The sequence below is a fragment of the Arvicanthis niloticus genome, chromosome 21, assembly GCF_011762505.2.
Source record: "Arvicanthis niloticus isolate mArvNil1 chromosome 21, mArvNil1.pat.X, whole genome shotgun sequence".
NCBI classification, from domain to species: domain Eukaryota; kingdom Metazoa; phylum Chordata; class Mammalia; order Rodentia; family Muridae; genus Arvicanthis; species Arvicanthis niloticus.
Genome location: NC_047678.1, coordinates 39,788,823 through 39,814,183, shown reverse-complemented (window position 1 = coordinate 39,814,183; position 25,361 = coordinate 39,788,823). Strand labels below are relative to the sequence as shown.

Here is a 25,361-nt window from a genome sequence, read left to right as displayed (position 1 = left end):
ATCTAAGCACCTTGCTGGTTTTGTGTGACATTTCTATGAATGTATCCTTAGGGCATGTCAGACCTTTTCAGCCTCTCTCTATGCTTGGCAATACAGAGCTTTGATTAGAATCATTGCTGTGTGTACTGACATATATGGCATGCCGGTACTGGAGGGGCCTGTGCGGTGTGTGTACTTTGAGAACATAGAAGGAAGGAGACGGTGGTGGACAGGAGGATCAGGGAGTTGTCAGCTGGAGTAGGGTTGGTTCTCCGAGTCAAGCATTCCTTATCCCAGCAAGACCTCCATCCTTGGAGCTATGATGTAACTCAGTAGGCAGAGCCGTCAGAATGCTTGCCTCGCTTACACAAAGTCCTGGGTTGGATCCCCAGCATAGCATGAACTAGACGTGGTGGCACACACGTATAACCCCGGCAGCACCTGAGAGGTAAGGACAGAAGGATCAGGAGGAGTTCAAGGGCATCCTCAGAAACATGTCAAGTTCAAGGCCAGCCTGGGCTACAAGAGACCCTGTCTCAAAAATAGATAGATAGATAGATAGATAGATAGATAGATAGATAGATACATACATACATACATACATACATACATACATACATACATACATGGATGGATAGATAGATAGATAGATAGATAGATAGATAGATAGATACATACATACATACATACATACATACATACATACATACATGGATGGATAGATAGATAGATAGATACATACATACATACATACATACATACATACATGGATGGATGGATAGATAGATAGATAGATACATACATACATACATACATACATGGATGGATAGATAGATACATAGATACATAGATACATACATACATACATACATGGATGGATAGATAGATAGATAGATACATAGATCGATAGATAGATAGATAGATAGATACATACATACATACATACATACATACATAGGTAGATACATAGATACATACATAGATACATAGATAGATAGATAGATAGATACATACATACATACATACATAGGTAGGTAGATAGATAGATAGATAGATAGATAGATAGATAGATAGATAGATAGATAGATTGATTAAGGCTAATGAGATGGTTATGTGGGCAAAGGTTGTAACTGCTAACCTGTAGAACCTGGGTTTTCAGTCCCTGAGATTCACATGGCAGGGGAGACAGCTGATGCCCGCTGGCCGACCTCTGGCCTCCACATGTGCACACACCCACAAGAATGAATGGAGTGTATGCAATTTTAAAATTAAAGAGCAAAACACAGAAACAAGACTGTCACTACGTCTTCCTGAGTCCTCCCCAGCCCGAGCCTCTCCCTGGCTGATGCATGTCTCCCGGTTGCACGCAGACCACACCGTCAGAGGAGCCTGGTGGGCCCCAGATGCTGACGCCTCAGGCTCCATGTGCAGATGGTTTTGAGGAGCCCGGAGCGCGGCAACGAGCACTCAGTGCCGTCAGTGTCCTCACCAGCGCCCTGGAAGGTCAGTGTCCCCCCACTCTTCCCTCCTCCTTTAACCTCCATTCCAGCCCCCTCGGCGTCATGTCTGCCCCAACCCCTGGACCTCCAGGCATTTCTTCTGGCTGTGAATGTCCTTGCCTGTTCTCTGGTCTCTTCTCTGGTTCTGCTGCTTCTTTCCCAGGTACCCCCACATCCATCCACTGCCCCAGGCCCTTCCTCACCCCTCTTCCAAGCATGCCTCAGTCCGTCTAAACCCACCCTGTCTAGCCCTTCCTGTTCTAGCCTATTATCAGCCATTCCCATATGCACTTAGACTGTTAAAGCAATCCTAGATCCATACCAGCTGGTCCCACCCTAGGCAACTTCACCTTCCAAGCCAAACTGGACGCCCTGCCTGTGTCTTCCTGCCCTGGGTGTGCATGCTTGTGTTTTATATGCTATCCCAGCACCTCACCTCAGTCGTATCAGAACTTGACTGTTCTGCTTCCTGCCCTCACTTGCAACCTGTCCTGCTCTGAGAACATCATATCCATGGAACATAGTTGTCTTACATAAACCTACACAGGCCTAATCTGCCATAGCCCCGTCTCCCCACATCCAGTGTAGTCTCTAATCTTTGCAGCCCTTTCCTCCCACATCCCCAGAGTAAAGAGCCACTTAGCACCCTGCTGTCCCCCCAACTCGAGTCACAAGACCTTTCTAGAATGGCACCAGATGCACACAACTTGATCAATAAACCGAGTTAACTCCCTGGCTGTCCCCAGAGTTGGAGGAGTCCCACCGTAAGTGTCCACCATGCTGGAACCGCTTTGCCCAGCACTACCTCATCTGGGAGTGCTGCCCACTCTGGATGTCCATCAAGCAGAAGGTGAAGTTTGTGGTCATGGACCCATTTGCTGACCTCACTATCACAATGTGCATCGTGCTCAACACACTCTTCATGGCTCTGGAGCACTATAACATGACAGACGAGTTTGAGGAGATGCTGCAGGTCGGAAACCTGGTAAGGACTACCTGTCACCAGCTCTGAAGTGGGCATCCCTGAAGGGCATGGCTTGGGGAAGGGATTCTGAACATCACAGGAGCTTTTGAAGGGATCGGTCCCTGGAGACACCTTAGAGGAGGGAGCAAAGGTGTTGGTTTGAGTGGGAGGATGGGGTTAAAGTTTATGAAGACGTTCAAATGCTATCAACAAAAGTGAGTGGGCACATGTGAAACGCATGGAGACCAGCCAGTGGTGAGCAAATTCGGGAGGAAGTACGGGAGGGAAGGGGCTGCTCTGCAGGGCAGGGATTGTACAGATGAGCATCCAGTGCTGCTGAGTGAGGAAAGGAGGGGGTGAGTGGGTGGGCAGAGGAGAGAAGGGGAGAGCAGAGAGATGAATGGATTATTAGAAGTTGTGGGAGATAAAGGAATGGATGACTCAATAAAGAATAGAACAAAGGACAGGCGGTGGGTAGATGGTGGGTGTGTAAGTATGGAGGAGAGTGAGAGACAAATGGGGGATGGGAGGATGGGTGGGAGGATACATAGATAGATGGATGGGAGAATGGATAAATGGGAGAATGGATGAATGGATGTAAAGATGGATGGGAGGATGAATGGATGGGAGGATGGATGGATGGATGGATGGATGGATGGATGGATGGATGGGCGGATGGATGGATGGGCAGATGGGTGGATAGATGGGAAGATGGATGGATGGGAGGATGGATGGATGGATGGATGGAAAGATGGATGGATGGAAAGATGGATGGATGGATGGATGGATGGATGGATGGATGGATGGATGGGAGGATGGATGGATGGATGGATGGATGGATGGATGGATGGATGGAAAGATGGATGGATGGGAGGATGGGTGGATAGATGGGAAGATGGATGGATGAGAGGATGGGTGGATAGATGGGAAGATGGATGGATGAGAGGATGGATGGATGGAAAGATGGATGGATGGGAGGATGGGTGGATAGATGGGAAGATGGATGGATGAGAGGATGGATGGATGGATGGATGGATGGATGAGAGGATGGATGGATGGATGGATGGATGGATGGATGGATGGATGGAAAGATGGATGGATGGGAGGATGGGTGGATAGATGGGAAGATGGATGGATGAGAGGATGGATGGATGAGAGGATGGATGGATAGATGGATGGATGGGAGGATGGATGGATGGATGGGAGGATGGATGGATGGATGGGAGGATGGATGGATGGATGGATGGATGGATGGATGGATGGAAAGATGGATGGATGGGAGGATGAGTGGATAGATGGGAAGATGGATGGATGAGAGGATGGATGGATGGATGGATGAGAGGATGGATGGATGGATGGATGGATGGATGGATGGATGGATGGGAGGATGGATGGATGGATGGATGGATGGATGGATGGATGGATGGAAAGATGAATGGATGGGAGGATGGGTGGATAGATGGGAAGATGGATGGATGGGAGGATGGATGAGAGGATGGGAGGATGGATAGGAGGATGGAAGGATGGATGAGAGGATGAGAGGATGGATGGAAGTGTAATTAGAGTGGTGTGAATAAGACTAGAAGGATAGACAGATGGATAACTGGGAAGAGAAGAGAGGAAGGATAAAAAGATAAACACATGATTAGAGATAATGGAATGAGAGATGGATGGGTGAATGCGTCTATAATTAGATTGGGAGGGAGATAGAGAGAAGGACACAAGGAAAGATAGTTGGATCTGTAGGTGACAGTGATTGGAGAGCAGCAGAGTGGGAGCAGGATGGATGTGTGGGTGGGTAGTGGGTGGATGGCTATATAGAGAAGGAAGAGAGGAGGATGGATGTGTGGACAGACGGTGGCAGCCCGTGGGCAGGTAGATGGGTGATGGATAATCAAGTGTGTTTAGTCAGCCACCGACAATGCAGAGCTGGGTTTGAATTCTGACTCAGCTCTTACTGACTGTGAACCTCAAGCAAATTACTGAGTCCTGGTAATTGGCACAATGAGTATTTGCTGAATTTAATAAATGCAAGAGTCAGACGATATGGACCTCATCGGAAGCTAATGAGGCTGAATAAGATAATGTCCGCAACATGCCTCCCTCCAACTTGCACGAACAACCAGCCATCAGCATACATGATGGTTGCCGTAGTTGTTATTAGACAGACTGACCCCACATCTTGACTTTACAGATGGAGAAACTCTGAGGCAGGAGGGGTGGTATGGTGGGAAAAGAATCAGCCATGCATCCACTGTGTCCTGGCACGTGGGCACTGCCAGCCTCTCTAGAGATCCTCAGCAGAGCTATCCAGAGCCCCTGGGCTCACTGATCGAGGACCCTGGCTGGGTCTCAGGTCTGTCTCACAGCAGACCTGGCCCCATCTGAGGCCCAGCTGCTCTGGTGACTCACGGGCAGGTTGACCTCGCACACACTGTGAGCTGTGGATATTTTTCTTCCTTAACTGCTTTATAAACCCAGGGCTTTAAGCAGTCATTTGCAGAATTTATTCAACATTTTTCCAGTCGTTTAAGCCCATTTGGCTATTCTTGTATTTTCCTTCTTGTAAATCAAGGGGGAGGTGCATCTAATGCACGGAGTCTCGTGGTGCGGCTGGGGGTATTTATTGAGTGGTCTTTAGTACATCTCAGCACGCAGTCTCCTGGTGCATCTGCAGACGTTATGTGCCCATCGGATGGCCATTGCAGGATTTAAGTGTAGTTTGCTGGGTTGGACTGGGCAGAGGTTGGTTATGATGGAGAACCCACTCTCCCGAACTGTCAGCTTGTGATTGACTGATGTACTAAACCGGTATTCGCTACCAGTAACAGCTGCATTTGGTGCTGTTTGGATAGCGTTGTTGCTAATATGAAAGGCTTTGGTTTTCTTTAATTTAATATAGTCCAAGTGGCTTAAATATTAATGTAAAGAAACAAAATCAACAAAATAAACATAGGTAGGTAATCTTGCTATGGTGACAGACTCTTCAGGCAGATTCCATAAAAGAGGAGACTGGCAGATTAAACTGTCCAGCCCATTACATAATCAAAGGCAACATCAGGGAGATGATAGCTTGAAAAGTCTCCCATTATGAAGGAATTAAAAATACAGCAGGTTGGGCTGGGGTTGGAGATGTGTCTCAGCAGCTGAGAGCACTTGCTGCTCTTGCAGAGGTCCTGGGTTCAGTTCCCACATGGTGGCTCACTACTGTCTGAAGCTGCAGATTCCTCCTGTCCTCTCTCCGAAGGCACCTGCATGCATGTATGCGTGCTCACACACATAAATAAATAGTCTTGGGGAAAATTTTTCTACCATCTATTAAGATATATTATAAAACCAAAAAAGTTATGGCATCTATATATGTGATAGGTAGTGCCCACTGTAGTTTACAACAAATACAGATTCTGCCTACTGCTACTACTATTTTTGTGATAATAAATAAAACAGCATTGGGGCAGGAGTGATGGTGCACACCTTTAATCCCAGCACTCGGGAGGCAGAGGCAGGGGGATATCTGAGTTGGAGGCCAGCCTGGTCTTCAGAGTGAGTTCCAGGACAGCCAGGGCTATCCAGAGAAACCCTGTCTTGAAGGAAATAAGAAAGATGTTAACATTTTATTGTTTTGTTTTGTATGAGCAGGGTCTCATGTACCCGAGCCAGCCTTGAACTCACTATAAAGCTAAAAAGGACCTTGAACACCAGATCCTCCTGCCTCCGATCCCCAGTTCTGGGATTATGGGCATGCACCATCATGCCCAGCTCTTAAACTATTTCTTAACTTAAAAAAATAAAAATAAAAATAAATGACAAGCCTGGGAAAACAACAGCAGTACATATAGCAGACTGGGAGATAACATTTTTAATCTAAAAGTTATGTTTACATATAATTCAAAAATAAGCAAACGCTGTAATAGGACAATCAACAACGACTATGAACAGCAGTTTGGCAAAAGAAGATACACAGAGATAAAGGAATGGCTGATAAAACAGCTGCGTGTGAGGAGCAGAAACACAGGATCAGCCTTAGAGGGAGACAGTTGTCACATGCTGCTCGTGGAGTTAGTTAAAACCTGTCTCTGGGGACCAGTTAACCATATCAGAATCCACACCGATGGTCATTGACAACGTTCCAAATTGAACAATATGTCTGCGAAATGATACTCATTATGACAGTCTTTCTAGAGCAGATTGTCTACCGTAGAGAATTAGTTGAAATAGTATGGCACATCTCTGCTGTAGGATCTGCCACAGATGCGAATAATAATACTAGAAAAGAAAAGGGAGCTGGAAGCTGTATTCAATTAGCTTGGAAAGAGGTCACGGTGTCACCCATTAACTTCGGGTTTACACTGTGCATCGTGTAGTCTCGTGAAAGATAAACGCTGAGGTCAAGAAGAGCCAAGGTTGAGACCTGTCTGAGCCCCGTGAAACCTTGTCTCAAAAGGAACCCCTTTTGAAAAAAAAAATCTTTATTGTTTGTGTATGAGTGTTTTGTCTATATGTGTACCAAGTGTGCAGTGCCCAAGGAGACCACAAGAGGGCGTCAGACCCCCGACCTGGTGTTACAGCCAGTTGTGAGCTTCCATGTGGGTGCTGGGAATTGAACTGGATGCTCTGGAAGAGCTTTTAACAGTAGAATCATCTCTTTCAAACTCCAAGCTCCGCTGTCTGAGATTCCCCAGAAGTCTCCCACTTGCTGGGAAGTCTCCATCCGCACTGATAGGGAAGCCTCTTGCTGAGGACTCATGGGAGGTAGGAAGCCCACTTGAGGCTCAGATAGATGGAGAAGCTGGCCTAAGGTTACAGGGCATCAGAGCTGTCTTTGTGCCACACATCTGGTTGGTATTCTGTGTTTCTGTGCATGTCATACGCCAACAGCTGGGAGCTTCGTCAAGATGGAGAGCAGGAGCCTTTGCAGATCACTGCCACCCTGAACTGAGGAGTAACACTCACAAGCTCTTCGGACAGGCCTTAGAAACATACTCACTCTCACATGCCCAGGCGGGTTCTAGGGAAGTCCATGTCTGTGTCCTGAAGGAGGAATAGCCAGTGGCCTCTCTTAGGGACTATCAGGGATGCTGAGTGCTTTATAGGGGTCTGAGTACAGCTGAGTAAGAGCTCAGGCTGGGTGCATGAAGCTCCCATGAGGCACAGAAACGCGTGTAGTGGTACCAGATGGGAGTACGTACCCTGCAAGTCAGAATCTAACTGTTGCTTATTCCAGAAGATGCCCAGGTGCTACCGATGCTGGCCGGGGAGGGGTGGGGGGGGGGAGGAATGTGCTTGAAAGTCCTCTTAGCTATGTCAGGAAGCACAGGGACTCAGTGCTTTTGGACACACCTGACGGCAGTGAGTCTCGTGGTAGAGCAGATGGATGAGGAGACCTGAGGAGATGGGGTCTGTGACATGGACAAACTATGGAAACAGTCTGTGTGCTGGGGGAGGGGCAGAGGACAGCCCATATAATTTGGGGGGAGCTGCAGGATCTTGAGATCCTCTCTGAGAAACAATTCTTTCTCAGCGTGAGCGTGGGGCTGCGTGGAGCATGTGTGGCGAGTCCTCCCCCAGCCTTCTTCCTCAGAGCCCCATCTGAACAGAGACGAAAGGCGTGTGGTCTCTGCTTTGGCAGAGTTCCTAAGCGTGCCCAGGCCAGCTAACCAACCTCCCTGCTGAATGCTGCCCCCTGTGGTGTGCCTTCAACTCCCATGTCTCCAAGCCTGGTACAGTTCTTAGGGTGTGCTACCTACCACCCTCCCCTTCCAGAAGCTCCCGAGTGCCTCCTTGGGCCAACCACCAGCTCCTCACCATGGCCAAGCTACCAGCTACAACCTCAGCAGGCATACCCTCCTCTGGGGATCATGATGGTCAGGGCCTTGGGTTGTGTCATGGCTACCTGCCAACACCACAGGCTCCACAAGCCAAAGTCAGGTTGTTTTGTCACAAGTTGGTAAACCTGGGAAAACAGCCTCTGCTCCTTCCCTCAGGAATGTCGCTGGGAGAGTGTGTCCAGCCTCGGTCATTGCAGCATGATATTGTCATCTAAGGAGCTCACACTCAAGAACTAGGAATTTTTTTTTTTTTAATTATTTTTTAATTTCAACTTTTAAGTTTACTTGTTGTGTTAGGCCTCAGCCACATGTGGGCTGCAGACCATGTTCTGGGCCAACCTGTGACTATGTCCTTCAACAGGCTCTTGAGCTTTCTAGCTGTGTGACCCTAGACGGCTACTTCATCTCTCAAGTGCCTCAATTTCCTTACCTGTGAAATGGGGACAGTGATACTTTCCCCATCCGATTCTTGGATGAGTTCTCTTAAATACACATGGGCTGGGGAGATGGCTCAGCGGGTAAGGACGCTTTCTGAGGAGAAAGGAAACCTGGGGAGAGACAGAAGCAAAGGCCACGAGCTCTGGAGCGTGTTGCCCCAGCTGCCCCTGTAGGTGGCTGTTAGATGCACGTGTCTGCAGAGACCGTGATGAATATGGGTTGTTTCTGAGCTGATGAGCCTGGCCAGTCACCAAGAGGCCTCGGGGAAGACACTGGCAAGACAAGAATCAGGAAGCAGGGTGCTTGCTGGCCAGGGTCTTCAGGACCCACTGACTCCTGCTCTCTCTTCAGGTCTTCACGGGAATCTTCACAGCGGAGATGACCTTCAAGATCATTGCCCTTGACCCCTACCACTACTTCCAGCAGGGCTGGAATATCTTCGACAGCATCATTGTCATCCTCAGTCTCATGGAGCTGGGCCTGTCCCGCATGGGAAACCTGTCTGTGCTACGTTCCTTCCGTCTGGTATCTGCCTGGACCCACTGCAGGGGGTGGGGGGCTCTGAACACCTCTCTGCTGCCACTGTCCAGATGCTCTTGCTTTGCTCTGTCATGTCCTGATGATGTCAAGACACTGTTAAGTGCTCGTGGGTGCCCGCACCAGTGTGGGGATGTCAGGTGGAGGTAGTCATTCCTTGGGGGAACAGCTAGACAGTTGGGGAGCCTGTCATATACCTCCTTAGTCCCAAAAGTTACCAGGAGTGGGGTCTGTGTTAAGACGTCCCCAGCTCACAGATGAGAAACAAAAGTCAGGAGATTCAGTCCTCCAAAGCCATAAGCCAATAGGCACAGCCAGGCCTATGGGTGGCTCACTCAGGACGTTGCATTTTTTTAAACTTGCAAACTTGCCGGTGCTTAAATTACCCAAGATCTTTTGAAACTGCAGAGGCAGATTCGGTGGGTCTCAGATGCCGCTGAATCTGTTCTGTGGATCACAGTTGGAGCTCAAAATGCCTGAGGACCACTTGGGACAGGTGGTGTGATCAGGGACAGCTTCCTAGAGGAGAACTGTGGCAGTTTTCCATGGGAGGAGCAGAGAAAGCCTGGGTCTAAGCTCTAATCTTGGTCCCATTTCAAGGAACTTATACAAGTCACTTTTCCTTTGAGGACCAAAAGAGGGCAGTAACCATGCCAACCTTACGTGGCCATTAGGAATTCAGATTAAGTCAATCCATCCTAAGCATGGGCCTGGGACAGCCTGGGTGCCCAATAAATATGAAGTACCTGCCATCTTTCTCTGTGCTGACTGAGGAGAAGAAAGAAAGAGGGTGGTTGATTGGGTGAGTCAGATGACTCTATCTGGCCTAACATATCTGATGGGAACAGGTTCAAAAGAGGAAGGACAGATCAGGCTGGGAGAACCCACTGGAAGCTCCTGGAGATGAGAGTAACAGGAAGAAGGTTAGTGTGGGGGCAGAGAAAGGGCTAAGACAGAGAGATGGGCTCAGGCTGGAGCCCAGCAGGCTTTCCACAGACTGTGCCAAAAATCAGCAGGAATTCCCTAAGAGAAACTAATTGAGGTGTGCGTTAGGGGAACAGGCCTCCCAGGGCTTTTGGGCAAGAGCTGGGTACCTAACAGTGTCCATGAGAAACAGCAACCCAGGTCTACCACAAAGGCGTCTCCTCTCCCTCCTTCCTCAGTTGCGGGTCTTCAAGCTGGCCAAATCATGGCCCACCCTGAACACCCTCATCAAGATCATCGGGAACTCGGTCGGCGCCCTGGGGAACCTGACCCTGGTGCTGGCCATCATTGTCTTCATCTTCGCCGTGGTGGGCATGCAGCTCTTCGGCAAGAACTACTCAGAGCTGAGGCACCGCATCAGCGACTCTGGCCTGCTGCCCCGCTGGCACATGATGGACTTCTTCCACGCCTTCCTCATCATCTTCCGCATCCTCTGTGGGGAGTGGATTGAGACCATGTGGGACTGCATGGAGGTGTCTGGGCAGTCGCTGTGCTTGCTGGTCTTCCTGCTTGTCATGGTCATTGGCAACCTTGTGGTGAGTCAGCCAAGGGCCTCAGAATGCATTCATCCCGTCATCCATCCATCATCCATCCATCCACCCACCATCCATCCATCCATCATCCATCCATCCATCCATCATCCATCCATCCATCATCCATCCATCCATCATCCATCCATCCAACATCCATCCATCCATCCATCATCCATCCATCCATCCATCATCCATCTATCATCCATCCATCCATCATCCATCCATCCATCCATCCATCATCCATCCATCCATCCATCATCCATCCATCCATCATCCATCCATCCATCCATCATCCATCCATCCATCCATCATCCATCAAACATCCATCCATCATCCATCCATCCATCATCCATCCATCATCCATCCATCCATCCATCCATCATCCATCTCTCCATCATCCATTCATCCATCCATTCATCATCCATCCATCATCCATCCACCATCCATCCATCCATCCATCCATCCATCATCTATCCATCATTTATCCATTCATTCATTTGTCTGCCAGTCCACTCATTCAGTCATCTGTCTGCCAACTTCCCATTCACACACACTCATTCATGCCTGCTCATAGACCTACCCACCCATTCATCCCTCACTCATCTCTCCTCTCTCCACTATCCTCCACTCATTCCTCTACCCCTATCTATACCTATTCCTTATTCATTCTTTTCCATTCACTCCTTATTCACCCTACCCATACACCCCTCATTCACTGCTTCCATTCATTCATTGGTCCATCCAGCAAGTGGTTCACTTAGTGGTTCACATTGACTCGGTCACCCTACATTGCATTTGTTCATTAATCCATCTGCACGCCATCTACACGTGTATCCGTTATTCGCTTGTTTTTAATTCATTCACTTGCTTATTGACTTGTTCCTCATTACCAGTGAACTACTATATGGTTTTCTACTCAGATTAACAAGTCTTGTTCAGCATTTCTTGCGGCCCAAACATTATGGTGGTTGCTGATGGGCTTACAGAGGGCAGAGTGGCCTAGCTCAGACACTCATGGCACTCAGCCAGCTTGAGAGATGTGGGGAAATAACCCTCATAAAAAAATAACTGGTCAGTTCCCCCAGGGAAGAATCCGTGAGAGTCATTTCTCCCCAGCTAGGGAAGTGAAGGAAGGCTTCCAGCTCAGAAGAGACAAAGTTAAAGTTAGTCATCGGCTCAGGATGGGGACCACTTCATTGGATACATAGGTGACCAACACACGACACTTGCACAGTCTGGCCCCACTGTGACTACTATGCCCCTTCTAGGCAACACAGTGTCTTACCAGCATATAGGCACATAGGGGCGTTTAGATCCACTTTCTAGCCTGCTCATAGACCTACCTACCCATAGAACTATGGACTAAAGAGCCATTCCCCAAACCTGCCTCAGCCAGGCCAGGACCCAGCAGATTGTCCATCCTCTCGGTCCCCAGACATAAAGCTGAAGGCCCCCCTCATCTGTCTTTGTCCCCTCAAAAGCTGCCCCTTGGGGTGGAGCCTCACTTAATCCCCTCTCCGGCCCCAAAGGCTGCCTGGCTCTTTTCTGTTCCAAAAGGAAAGCAAAAGCAAAATGTGCCCAGCGCTCAGGCCGATGCTTGGCTGAGCCGCCCCTCACACAGAGCCCTGCCATTTCTGAGCGGATCTGCCTGGGGACAAGAAGATTAGAGGCTCTGGAGGAGGGACGCTACTGGCAGCCCACGCTGCCGCCTCGGGAACTGGGCCGCCGCTGGGGCCAGCCGCGTGGGTGGAAGCGAGCTCCAGCTCACTGGTGAAACGGGAAAGGACCAGGCAAGGCTGGGAGCCATGCATGATTGACGGGGAAGCCCTGGAAGAAACGAAATTTCAGAAGCTGGAGATGGGAGGCCCTCAGGTCCTGAGTGGGTGGACAGGGCCTCCTATCTTGCCTGAAGCTTAGACCCAGGACTCCCTACAGAGTCAGGACTTGTGAGACCAGGAATGGGTGAGGGATGGGGGCCACAAGGAGGACCTACAGTGGGCAGCAGGAACATTCAGGCTGTGCTTAGACCTGAAGGACAGAAGCCAGGGGCCAGGCTGGAGGTCAGTGCTGATAGCAGTTTTGATTAATATCGAATCCCGCGACCCCGGTAAGGACATGAAAAAGGTGACCAGGGGTCAGAAGTGGTCACTTCTCTGCAGAGTAGGCACAGAAGCACCTTTAGCCTTTGCTGGCCATGGGAATGCATGTTACTTTATAATCTATGGCTTCTTACTGAGGCCTGGTCTTCACCACCACGACCACCTTTACCAGAATGCTCACCCTCGGTTTCCTGGCAGATATGGACTCCCTGTGGTGGGGTGCGTCCCTGAGGCGCTTAAGAGAGATAGAGGCAGGGGCTCAGAGATTTGTGTGGCCACCTGGCCAAAGGGCCCCTTCAGCTGAGCTCTTTCCTGGGGACTGACAGGAGACACCTGGTGCCAGGGAATGCTTACGCGCCTGCTGCCATCTCCATTCCCCTCTATGGGGCCAGGCAATACACTTGTCCCACAGTGTCCCTCCAGGTGTGTCACACCCCCACCGTCAATCTGAGACATGCGTGTTCCCCGTCTCCTTTCCTGCCACTGTCCATTCTCTACTTGCTTTCCTGTGACCCTCAAGTGGAAAGATGCTAAGACCATCTTAAGACAGGCAGAATGCTCTGTCAGCAGCCATGGATGCTTAACAGGTAGCCTGCCTCTGTGGGGAGGCAGGGCTAATGCCTCCCTTGACCCAAGGACTCGCCAGCCCTTTCAAAGCTCTTTAAATTGGGAATGGTTTCTCTGAGGACCTTCTGCCTTGTCTCTAACTCCCCACTTCCTAGGAGGGAGCCCTGGGGTCACCCTTCCCCACTTGTGCCCACTGCCTCATTAGTCCAGAGAGGCTGGAGGAGAAAAAGGAAGACCTGAATGTAGAGGCTGCTGGTGCCTGGTTAAGGCTCTTCCCCATCTCCCTGTGTAACCCTGGGCAAGCCCCTCGCTGTCTTCTCTTCTGTAGCCTTCAACACTGGATAAACAGAGGATCTCCCCATGACCCTGAGCTGGAGTACAAGGGACCTGAATCTACACTCTCACTGCCTGAACCTTTCACAGAAAGAATTTTAATTCATTTTCCTTTTGTAGATGAAGCTTCCGTATGGAGGAGAAGGAGTGGGGGTGGGTGAGAGCCTAGCATCCTGGGCTCTGTGCCGCTGAGCTGTTTGTCATCGGGAGTGTTCAAATCTCTTAGGGCCTCAGTTTCCCCTCCAGTCCAGCAGTGCCTGGGTGAACTTGACCTGTTTCCTCAACAGGTCCTGAATCTCTTCTTGGCCTTGCTGCTCAGCTCCTTCAGTGCAGACAACCTCACAGCCCCTGACGAGGATGGGGAGATGAACAACCTCCAGCTGGCCCTGGCTCGCATCCAAAGGGGCCTGCGCTTTGTCAAGAGGACCACCTGGGACTTCTGCTGTGGGCTCCTGAGGCGACGACCTAAGAAGCCGGCTGCTCTTGCTACCCACAGCCAGCTGCCCAGCTGTATTACCGCCCCCAGGTCCCCACCACCCCCAGAGGTGGAGAAGGTGCCCCCAGCCCGCAAGGAAACACGGTTTGAGGAAGACAAGCGACCAGGCCAGGGCACCCCTGAGGATACGGAGCCTGTGTGTGTTCCCATCGCAGTGGCTGAGTCAGACACTGATGACCAGGAAGAGGATGAAGAGAACAGCCTTGGCACAGAGGAAGAGTCTAGCAAACAGGTCAGCCATCCCCCTAACCCCCGTCCTGATGGGACAACCACCTGCTTGTATGGAGTCCAGAGCACAGCTTCTAGCCTCAACCAGACTACCTCAGCAGTGGCACGGGGAGAGAAGCCCCACAGCAGCTGGCCCCTCAGAAAGGTGCCAACTCCAGCTTGCCCATTTATTCTGCTAATTAGTATTCATCCCTGGCTAACCTTACAGACAGGGACCATGAGGCATGGTTAGGCATACTTGATGAATACCTCCATCCCCCACCTCACCCCACCCCCAACTCTGACCATTGCGCAGCAACAGGACCAGCAGAGACAGATGTCAGGGTGAGAAGGGGCTACGGTTTGGTGACCTAACAACCATCTCTTCCCCTCCTCCCATGCCTGAGGCTAATTCTGAGATTTAAAAATAAGTATCCCTGAGATGGAGGTGTCGGAGACACCACTATCTTATCTCTCAACCTGTTATTTTTAACACTTAGGACCAGAGTCTGGCCAAAGCAGAGTATCTGTCCCTCAGGTCTCCCTTGACCTGAGCTGGGCTCCATGCTGGTCCTTAGGTCCCTAGGTCAAGCGTAACCAGTTTCCCCTCCGTGTTGGTGGCACTTTCTGGCTACCTCCTCAGCTGTCAGTATCTGGGTCCAGGTTCATGGTTCTGCCTCCTCCTGCTTCAGATGGCCTCACAGTTCAGAGTTGGCCCTTTTATTCAAGTTGTAGGGCCCTAACGGGCGGCTGAGGGAGGGAGGGCTAGGGTTACTAGGACCACAGCTTCCAATGTCTCCTGCACAGGAGATGGGAGTAGAATTCTGGTTGTTCTTTCTTTTCCCCTTCCCCTGGGACCAGGACAAAGTGTGTGCATTCTCGGGTGTGTGTGCATCCATGCATGTATGAATACGTGAATGTATGTGTGTGTGTGTGTGTGTGTGCGCGTGCGTGTGTGCGCACGCGCGTGCATGCATGCATGCGTGTGTGTGGACATGTGTGTGTGTGACTTGTGGGAATCAGTGCAGGCTAATCACTGCAATGTCTTCAGAACTTGAGAAGTCAGCGCATCTTCCTGAGGAGAGCTGATAGCATTCCTAAGATGTGCGTCGTGGTCCAGCTGCACCCTTTCAGGGAGTCTTAAATATGCTGAGCTTGGCCCATACTTACCCAAGTCAACAGAGGAAGGGGTCCTTGGTAGATGGAGGTTCATGAAGAGGCCAGGAAGCAGTGGGCAGGGGCTGCAGCCCACAAGGCCAGGGCCCTGGAGACCCTTTGCCTGGGTGATTGCGCTCTGCTCATGGGGTCTTTTCAGCAGGAATCCCAAGTTGTGTCTGGTGGCCATGAGGCCCCCCAAGAGCCCAGGGCCTGGAGCCAGGTGTCAGAGACCACGTCCTCTGAAGCTGAGGCCAGTACATCTCAGGCAGACTGGCAACAAGAGCGGAAAACGGAGCCCCGGGCCCCGGGGTGTGGTGAGGTAACAGTGGGGTCTGCTGCTGGGGCCAGGGCCAGGCTGTGAGAGGCCACAGCACCAGCTACATTTGCTAAGGGGAACCCGAGCAAGTGTGTCATTGACAGCACAGAGATGTGTTACAAAGAGGAGGGTGGGAAACCAGTGTCATGGCAGGGAGAAATGGTACCCACCCCAGCTCAGGACTCTGAGGCCCGACTAAGCCAGTCCTTCCGTGTGTTCACCCTTCTCCTCACGCTTTGCCCTTGTGTTCTTGTGTCAATCGGCAGGCATTTTATCCTGTGACTCCCCGTATCCAAAGGGGACTTGAATGATCTTCAGAACAGTTCTCACAATCTCAGTCATCTGATGCCTCTTCCCTGTGTTCCCTGCAAAAACTAAAAAGAAGGGAGGGGGCATCTCAGCCTGTCATCAGGATTTACTGCCGCCACAAAAAGGCTTTACTTTGAATTAACTGCCACACACTTGAGAGCTTTTGTGTTTAAATTTTTTTTTTAAAAAAAAAATCCACATTTCTTGTTTCTCTTGAAAACTTGAGAGTGGTCCTACCATGCTGTAGACAGGAGGTAGCCATTCCCCAGCCTCCGGCTGGAAACTCTCTGGTTTGCTGCAACACCACCTGCCCGATTGCATGTGTGACCTGCCTGGCTCCTCTGCATATCTGAGTGTTGAGCCCCCAAGCCAAGGGCCAGCCATGCTGTTCAGCCTCACATGCTTCAAGCATGTGGAAAGGAAGCCATGTGCTCCGAATGCCGGGTGACCTCACTCCTCAACCCAGTGCCTGTGACTTTGATCCTGTAAGACAGGCCCTAGGATGCTCCGCCATCATGGCTGACTGTCCTCACGGTGCGTGCGGGTCAGCCTTCTCCCTAGATGGCCTAACACTTGACATGGAGGAGGAGGATCTGGGATCCCAAGCCTCAGGAGAGAGTGTAAGCTTTGCAGGTTCTTCCCTTCAGATGTTTGTGGTCCGAGAGAGGAGGCGACAGAAATGCTATGGTGTTCCCAGGGGAAGGACTTCCTCCAGGCTGGGTCTGTAGCCTGGGTTAGTAGAGTGCTTGCCTAGTGCACAAAGCCCTGGGCTCCATCCCTAACACTGCATATACTGGGAGTACCCAGCCTACAGTTGCAATCCCAGAACTTGGGAAGTGGAGGCCGGAAGATCAGAAGTTCACGGTCAACAGCAGCTGCTCTGAATTCCTGTCTCAGAAAGGAGGGGAGAGGGGAAGGGAAGACCACTCCAAGCAGGCTTGCCCCTCCCCATGAGACCTAATCCCTGAGACCACAAACCTCAGAAGTGATGAGAAACAGGAGGTACAGATGCGGGCATAGGGAGTCATCCCGGGAAGGGGAAAGAAGGCAGTAAAAGCTGTAAGGGCCAGACTGCAGCTTTCAGTCAAGAGCCCAGGCTGGCCTCAGGCATAAGTTCTGTTCCCCATAAGCAGAAGTAGGGATGGGGCATGACTTGTAGGGGCAGTGCTCCCTAGAGAGGCCAGGAAGGACACAAGAGAAGCAGATTCGGAGAAGAGAGGAATTAGACCAAGGCCAAGAGCAGGTTTGCTGAAGTAAACTTCAGCGTGTGCTGGCGGGAAGCCACAGAGCATCAAGCCCGACCCATATGCTGGCTCATATTAAGGCCTGAGGCGACCACCCCAGCTGGCTGAACTGTTCTGGAAGAGGGGCCGGCTAAGCTGAAAGTTTCACAGTGGTAGGACGGGGAGTTCTATCTACCCACATACACGTGGCATCACCCTCAGCCACAAGGCACAGACACTCTCACGCAGGCTACGAGATGTCTTTCCTACAACAGTGGTCCTCAACCTTCCTGATGCTGCGACCCTTTGATACAGTTTCTCATGTCCTGGTGACCCTCAACCACAAAATCATTTCGTTGTTACTTCATAACTATAATTTTGCTACTGTTATCAATCGTAAATATTTGGGGAGACAGAGGTTTGCCAAAGGGGTTGCAACCCAAAGGTTGAAAACCGCTGACCTGGAGGCTCCCTGGGAACCAACCAAGTTATGAAAGCCTAGGGCCAGGGAGGAAAAGGTTCCAGCACTTTCTGTGTCCCAGGACAATGCCTGTGTGAGCTGAGTGGGAAGCATGGTCTGCTGCTGGCATGTTCTCTGCATGTCTGACCTGCTGCTGTGTGCGTGTGTCTTGGCTGTGTGCCCGTGTCTTAGTTTTGATTCTGTTCTGGATATGTGTCTGCATACCAATGGGTGCTCCCACTGTACCCCCACTTTGTCTGTCTTGTCCAAGCTAGATGTGTTCCTTAATCTGAGTTCTCCCAAATCCACTCACACCCCAACACACCCCAACCCTAAACTCCACACACCAGAATCACAGACCCGGCCTCTGCTCCGCCCTCCTTAAGTGGCTCTGTGGCAGGCATTGAGCCATCTCCATCTCAGAGTCACAGGCGTGCAAAGAGGGAGCCATCTGGACTCAACCTAGGCTTCCCCCAGATGCTAGACTGGAGCTGGAGGCTGGTCCTCAGCTCACGCCATTCCTCCCTTCCCCCACAGACCCCTGAGGACAGTTACTCGGAGGGTAGCACTGCTGACATGACCAACACTGCTGACCTCCTGGAGCAAATCCCAGACCTTGGCGAGGACGTCAAGGACCCAGAAGACTGCTTTACTGAAGGTACTGGGCAGCTCTCAGCCATACCCAGAGGGGACAAGAGAACCAAGAGTTCCTCAGCACCTGGGCCGTGCCATGCCTCCCCCTGAGCTGGAGTCTGCTTCCCTTTACCATTCCTCTGTGATGTGGGTCATAGTAGGTCTGCCCATGGTGACCCACAATATCACTAAGGGATGATAGCCTCATGCTTGTGGCGTGGCAGGCACATGTGAGCCAGCTTAACCCAGGTCCACCATGCCCTGCCCATGGAGTCTTTCCCTGTCTACCCAAGTGGCTGTGGTATACGGCCATGTTGGTGACTGACACCCGCACACCTTTGTGAATGGGTGCATTTGGATGGTAGCTATGGTTTTCCATCATTGTCGGTGGTCACTTAGGAATCCAGCATTCCCAAGGGGGTAGATCATGGGAGATAAGTGTCTCCAGAGTTCATTTCCTAAGAGGAACAGGCTGGCAGCCATGCCATCCCCAGCCCCACCCCTGCTCAGTCCAGCCAGCATCCTCAACAGAGTGTTTGCTGAGTGTGTGGCTCTGCAGAGAGCACCCGCAGACCTCCAGCACTCTGACCCCACACCATGTACCCCATCATTCCCAACCTTTCGGTCATCCCCTCAAACAGGCAGCCTTCTGCCATCAGACTGAAGTGTTCACAGGCCTGTCGCCCTCCTCCAACAGGCTGTGTCCGACGCTGTCCCTGCTGCATGGTGGACACAACGCAGGCCCCAGGGAAGGTCTGGTGGCGATTGCGCAAGACCTGCTACCGCATTGTGGAGCACAGCTGGTTCGAGACTTTCATCATCTTCATGATTCTGCTCAGCAGTGGAGCACTGGTAACTCTTGGGGATGCGGGGCTGGGCAGGGAGGGCTACAAGAGGAAAGGAACAAGAAGGAAACATCTTTAGCTAGAGTACCAGTTCAGAAAATGGGGCAGTGCCTCTGTGGATGTGCTCCCAGGTCCCTTGGAGCAGAGTGCTCAGAAATCCAACATATACAAAAGCTATGCAGGCCAGAGAAGAGGACCTGGCCCCTGCCCTGTGTCCAGCCCACTGCCCTGTTCCATGAAAGGGAGATTATTTTCTCTGGATTTCCAGCCTTCTACGTTGGAGCTCATCCACCTGCCCTCTGCATCAGATGTGCTGCGAGGCCATTAAACCACAGCCATGACTGACTGGGCATAGCAGCTCCACACCAGCCGTGCCTTCTGTGTGGGCCACAGGCTGAGCCATGTAGTTCACACGTTGTCACATTCTGTGAGTGCATCAGCTTCTATGGAAACATCTGTCACTCACCCCCACCATTCAAAAGCCCCAGTATAGTAAGGCAGATGTGTCCTTAACCTTTTGTTTATTCGATGGTCCTTTCTAAGCTCTCTGTGTTTCTGGCCTCTACTTGGAGAAACCAGACTCTACAGGTTTGAGAGGTCAAAGGTCAGCACGAGGTAGAAACAGAGTGAGAATGGAAGGGAGGACTCTGAGTGGTGAAGTCAAGAGGAGGAGGAGCAGCTAGGGAGGACTCCCCAGAGTAAGCATGGAAGCTCACAGCAGGGGACCGGCAAGGAGGAGCAGTGAAAACCCTCCAAAAAATTCTCATCTGGCCTACAAGCACCAGCTCTGGGCCTATAGACCTTCTACAAAGATGGGCGGTCCTAGAGATCATTGAGGGAGGTGCCAGAGAGCAAGGAGTACCTCAGAGGAAGTGGGGAGCAGGCACGTGTATTGCTGGCAACAGGAAAAGAGGGAGCACTTTGCACGCCCCTCCCTGCTTTAGAGCGGGCCTGGAGCCATGACTTGCAGCCGGCCCGCTGTTTTACCATCTGCAGGCAGAGCCAAGTCTCTGTAGGCTTCAGAGAAGTATGATTTGACAATATGTTAACAAGTTTTGTTTTTAAACAGCCACAAACAAGGGCAGCCAGAGCCATTTAGTCTAGGCTGTGTGGGGGAAATCTCAGGCTGGCATAAGTGAGGAGGAGTTTTGGCAAGCATCTGGTGAATCTAATCAGGGTAGTCAGCCAAACACTGTTGCTAAAAAACTACGTCAGTGATATACTGGAGAAAAGAAGTCTGCATGTGTTGTTTAAAGTTACAGACTTGTTTAACAGAAAGCAAACTGTATCCCTTCCAAAGTGCTGAGGGGGAAAATTTAAGAAAACAGAGATCTTAAAAAAAAAAAATTAAGAAACTGAGAGGAAGTGTAGAAAACAGAAAATTATATAGCCAAGTAAGATCAAGCATATTTTAATAATAAACATAACTGGATAAAATTCACTTTTCAAAAGGAAAAGGACTCTGATCTTGAAAACATTCTCAGCCATGTGCAAGAAACCGACTCAAAAATACTAAACGTAAAACAAAATTTGAGCTGGTTGAATTATTTTATTCAAAAGTGTTCTTTTATCCAGAAGTGTTTCTGATTCTAGGGGTTTGGGCATTTGAGACCATTTGCATAAAATTACCAGTTGAACAGCCTACACCCAAATTTCATGAATGCTCATATCTGGAATTTTGGTGTCATATCAGCTCTCAAAAAGTTTCAAATTTTATATTTTTTTGCCTTAGGGATGTATATTTTATACTTCTCCTTGATGTCTGATCAAAAGCACCTTAAGGAAGGATGTCTGCTTTGGGGGTCACACAGGGAACATGTGGTCCATCACAGCTGGGGAGGCCTGCTTTGGGTCACACAGTGAGAGCCTGCAGTCCATCACAGCTGGGGAGGCCTGCTTTGGGTCACACAGTGAGAGCCTGCAGTCTGTCACAGCTGGGGAGGCCTGGGCTAGAGCACAAGGCTGCTACTCACATCTGGGCTGATCCAGAAGCAGAGAGAGGTGGCTTTTGGCCCTCATCTTGCCTTTTCTTCCCCCCTTTCCCCTCCCTAACCTATGGGAATAACACCATTCATTTAAGAGTAAACAGATAATCCAGTTAATCCAGTCTGAAAACATACAGATGTGGCCAGGGGAGTTTTACGGTAAATTTAGATTAGGTCAATTTAACAATGAAGATTCTATGTGTCTCTGTGTGTGCGTGTGTGTGTGTGCGTGTGTGTGTGTGTGTCTGTCTGTCTGTCTGTGTGTCTGTCTGTCTGTCTGTGTGCGCGAGCCTGTGTCTATGTGTGTGGTGTGTATGTCTTGTGTATATGCATGTGTACATATATGTCTGTGTATCTCTCTGTGTGTATCTGTGTCTATCTATGCACATGTGTGCAGGAGCCAGTGGAGGCCAGAAGGGGTTGTCAGAGCCTCCAGGAGTCACATATGGTTGTGACACTGCCCAGTGTGGCTGCTAGAAACCAAACCCTAGTCCTCTACAAAAGCAGATTGTGCTTGGAATTCTCTCATTAAAATATTTTAACTAACAACGGAATTATTTTCTTCTCTCAGAACCAATTATTTTCTCTCCCATTAACAGACATGCCAACAGAAGTCAGGGCATTTTCGTTGGTGTATTAATATTAAACAGTGTTTAATTCAAGGTAAAAAGTTAGAGATATGACAGTGAAGGTCCCAACCTACAATTAAAGTACCACTATTGGGGCTGGAAAGATGGCCCAGCAGTTAAGAGCGCACACTGCTCTTCCAGAGGGTGTCCATGTCCCCACAAACATGGCGTGGCTCACAGCTGCCAAACTCTAGCTCCAGAGGACTCAACAGCTCTAGCATTTATGAATACCTGGGTCCACATGCATATACCCCCCCATATATATGTAATTAAAAGTAAAATGCATCTACAAATGCAATATTGGAGCAAAAGAGAAGGCTCAGCAGTTAAGAGCACTGGCTGCTCTTTCAGAAGCCCTGGGTTAGATTCCCTACACCCAAGTGCCTGTAACTCCAGTCTCAGGGGACAGTTGCCCTCTTCTGGCCTCCGTGTGCACCAGACAGACACGTGTTACACAGACACCCTCAGGTAAAATATCTGTATGCATAAAAATAAATATATTAATTTTTTTAAAAATTAAAATATATTATGATTATTACTTGGGATTGCATAGCATTTAAACCTAAAGTAAAAAAAAAAAAAAAAAAAAAAAAAAAAAAAAAAAACTGGAGGAAAAACAGAAAAAACAAGCAACCAAGTGCTCTGGCACTGAAGCTTTCCTGTGGTGGGTTCATGACAAATCAAGTAGAAAGAGTAAGACAGTAAAAGACGTTAAAGAAAAAAAAGTAAATAATTAACACTTAAGTAGAACTGCATACTGTTTTAAATATTTCATAAATATTAATTTCAGCTAATTATCACACAAGCCCTGGGAAATGAGCACCACTGTTAAAGACAAGTCTACAGATAAAGAAGCTGCTATAAATACCAAACCAGAGGCCAGGGATGCATTTGCCTATACTATGCAAGCTTCACTTCGATCCCTAGCACAGAGATAGATTAATAGACAGACAGACAGACAGATACATACATACATACATACATATGTACATACACACACATACATATGAATGTATGTACATATGTATACACACATACATACACATATATACACATATATGTACATACACACATACATATGAATGTATGTACATACGTATGTATACACATACATACGAACATATGTACATACATATGTATACACACACGCATACATACACATATACATACATACACACATATATACGATTGTATGTCCATACATATGTATACACCACACACACATACATATACACAGACAGACAGACAGACAGACAGACAGACAGAAAAAGCTGACTGGGGAAAGCTTGGACAGAGCACACTGAGACCAGTGTGTGTGGTGAAGTCAGTGCTATAATCAGAGGGAAATTCATAGGGAAACATTTTTATCAATAAATGAAAAGAACAGATTTAAGCATTTTTTTATTTTTTATCAGATTTGTTTTGCAAGTATTTTCACAACCGTTGAGATAATTATATGTTTTAAAAATCTTTTTTGTTCACATAAATCGATTTCCTGATGTGGCACTGTTCTGATGTTTTAGGATACATGTATGATATATTACCTTAAATCTGTTGCTGAATCCTATTGGCAAGGTTTTTTTTTTAAGACGTTTTGTGTGACCAGTAGATTGTTTGACTGAAGGAATTAGAAATAGAGGGTCCACTAGCTCAGCAGATAAGTCTTTGCCACACAAACCTGGCAACCTGAGTTCCTTCCCTCAAACCCATGTAAAGATGGGAGAAGAGAAACAACTCTACAGAATTGCTGTCTGACCTCCACACACGCCAGGTGACCTTTAGACACACCAGGTGACCTCCACACAAGCCACGTGACCTCCAGGGCATGCACACTCACCAACCCTTCTCCCACTAAATTGTCAGTCAATTAATAAAATTGTTTAAAAATTATAGATGTAAGGACAAGACAATCTTGAGCACACCAAGGATGTGGTTAATAAAATAAAAATATTAAATCAATGAATTGGAAAGTAAAGAGCCAATTGGCATAAAATTCTATAGCTAATCCCTTGAAAATAGGATTTAAAAAAAAAGTAGCTAACCTAATGTCTTATGTTTCCCAGGATGGAGTCTATCAGAGTCTGAGAGAAGAAAATAATTGTATTGCTATCTAAAATATTCTAACGTGGAGGCCAGAGAGATGGCCCAGTGCTTAAGAGCATGTAGTGCTCCTTACAGGACCAGGGTTGGGTTCCCAGCACACATATTGAACAGCTCACAAGCACATGGGACACCAGAGAGATCCGATGCCTTTTTCTGGCCTTCATGGGCATCTTTACACACACACACACACACACACACACACACACACACACACACACACACAATCTGGAAGGGAAGCGGGGAGGGAAGGAGAAAGAGAGAGAGACAGAGAAGGAAGGGCTGAGGAGAGTTGCTCAGTGCTCATTGCTCTGGTAGAGAATCTAAGTTCAGTTCCCAGCACCTACATGACCACACGCTACGATCTGTAACTCCAGTTTCGAAGGATCTGATGCCATCTGCTGGCCTCCTTGGGCACTGCGCACATGATGTCCATACATACATGCAGGCAAAGCACTTCTATATGTAAAATAAAAACAAATATTTAAGGAAAAGAAAAACCTGAAAATATTCTAATGTCTGAAAAAATGTAAAGCACATATACCTGTTAAAACTAAAGCTGTTTTTTTTTTTAAGATTTATTTATTTTATGTATGTGAGTACACTGTCTTCAGACATACCAGAAGAGGGCATCGGATCTCCATTACAGATGGTTGTGAGCCACCATGTGGTTGCTGGGAATTGAACTCAGGACCTCTGGAAGAGCAGTCAGTGCTCTTAACCACTGAGCCGTCTCTCCAGCCCTAAAGCTGGTTTCATAACCTTCAAGAACACTGAAAAGACATGCCGGTTTTCAGACCACAGACTACATACTCAGAAATAATGGTGCGAGAATCTGGTAAAATGCAAGTGAGATCCAGTAATAAATTTTAAAGATTAGGTATATCACATGTATATTCTTAAGATGTCAAAATGCTGATATGTCCTAGAATTTATTTCTGTGAGTAGAAAACAGATAACACACAATTATTTAATTGAAGGAATAAAATCCAACAACAAAAGAAATAAAACATTTCCCTAGTTTACTGAAAAACTCAGCTTCTGCCCTCATTAGGGATAAATCACTTGAAACATTTTCATTAAAGTTAAGAATATGGAAAAATCATTTAACTGCTCTCTAGCTATTAATCACTATCTAATGATAATCTTCAAGTACTTACCAGGATGATTAATTAGGTATGTGAAAGAAAAATCAGTGAATATAAAAGCAAGAGTTGAGGCCAGGAATGGTGGTACACA

General features: G+C 48.6%; 1 protein-coding gene across 8 annotated transcripts in view; it reads left to right on the top strand.

Moving 5' to 3' along the window:
* Scn5a (sodium voltage-gated channel alpha subunit 5) overlaps window positions 1-25,361 on the top strand; it is a 97,925-nt gene that overhangs the window by 49,088 nt on the left and 23,476 nt on the right. For 4 of the 8 annotated variants that reach the window (XM_034524981.2, XM_076917901.1, XM_076917897.1 and 1 more), the window contains exons 13-20: window positions 1,350-1,482; window positions 2,225-2,463; window positions 9,060-9,233; window positions 10,409-10,765; window positions 14,049-14,489; window positions 15,780-15,941; window positions 18,468-18,588; window positions 19,261-19,415. In XM_034524981.2, the coding sequence (XP_034380872.1) occupies window positions 1,350-1,482; window positions 2,225-2,463; window positions 9,060-9,233; window positions 10,409-10,765; window positions 14,049-14,489; window positions 15,780-15,941; window positions 18,468-18,588; window positions 19,261-19,415 (1,782 nt within the window). The remainder of the gene's footprint in view (window positions 1-1,349; window positions 1,483-2,224; window positions 2,464-9,059; window positions 9,234-10,408; window positions 10,766-14,048; window positions 14,490-15,779; window positions 15,942-18,467; window positions 18,589-19,260; window positions 19,416-25,361) is intronic. The other 4 variants (XM_076917900.1, XM_076917899.1, XM_034524984.2 and 1 more) reach the window with 2 other exon arrangements.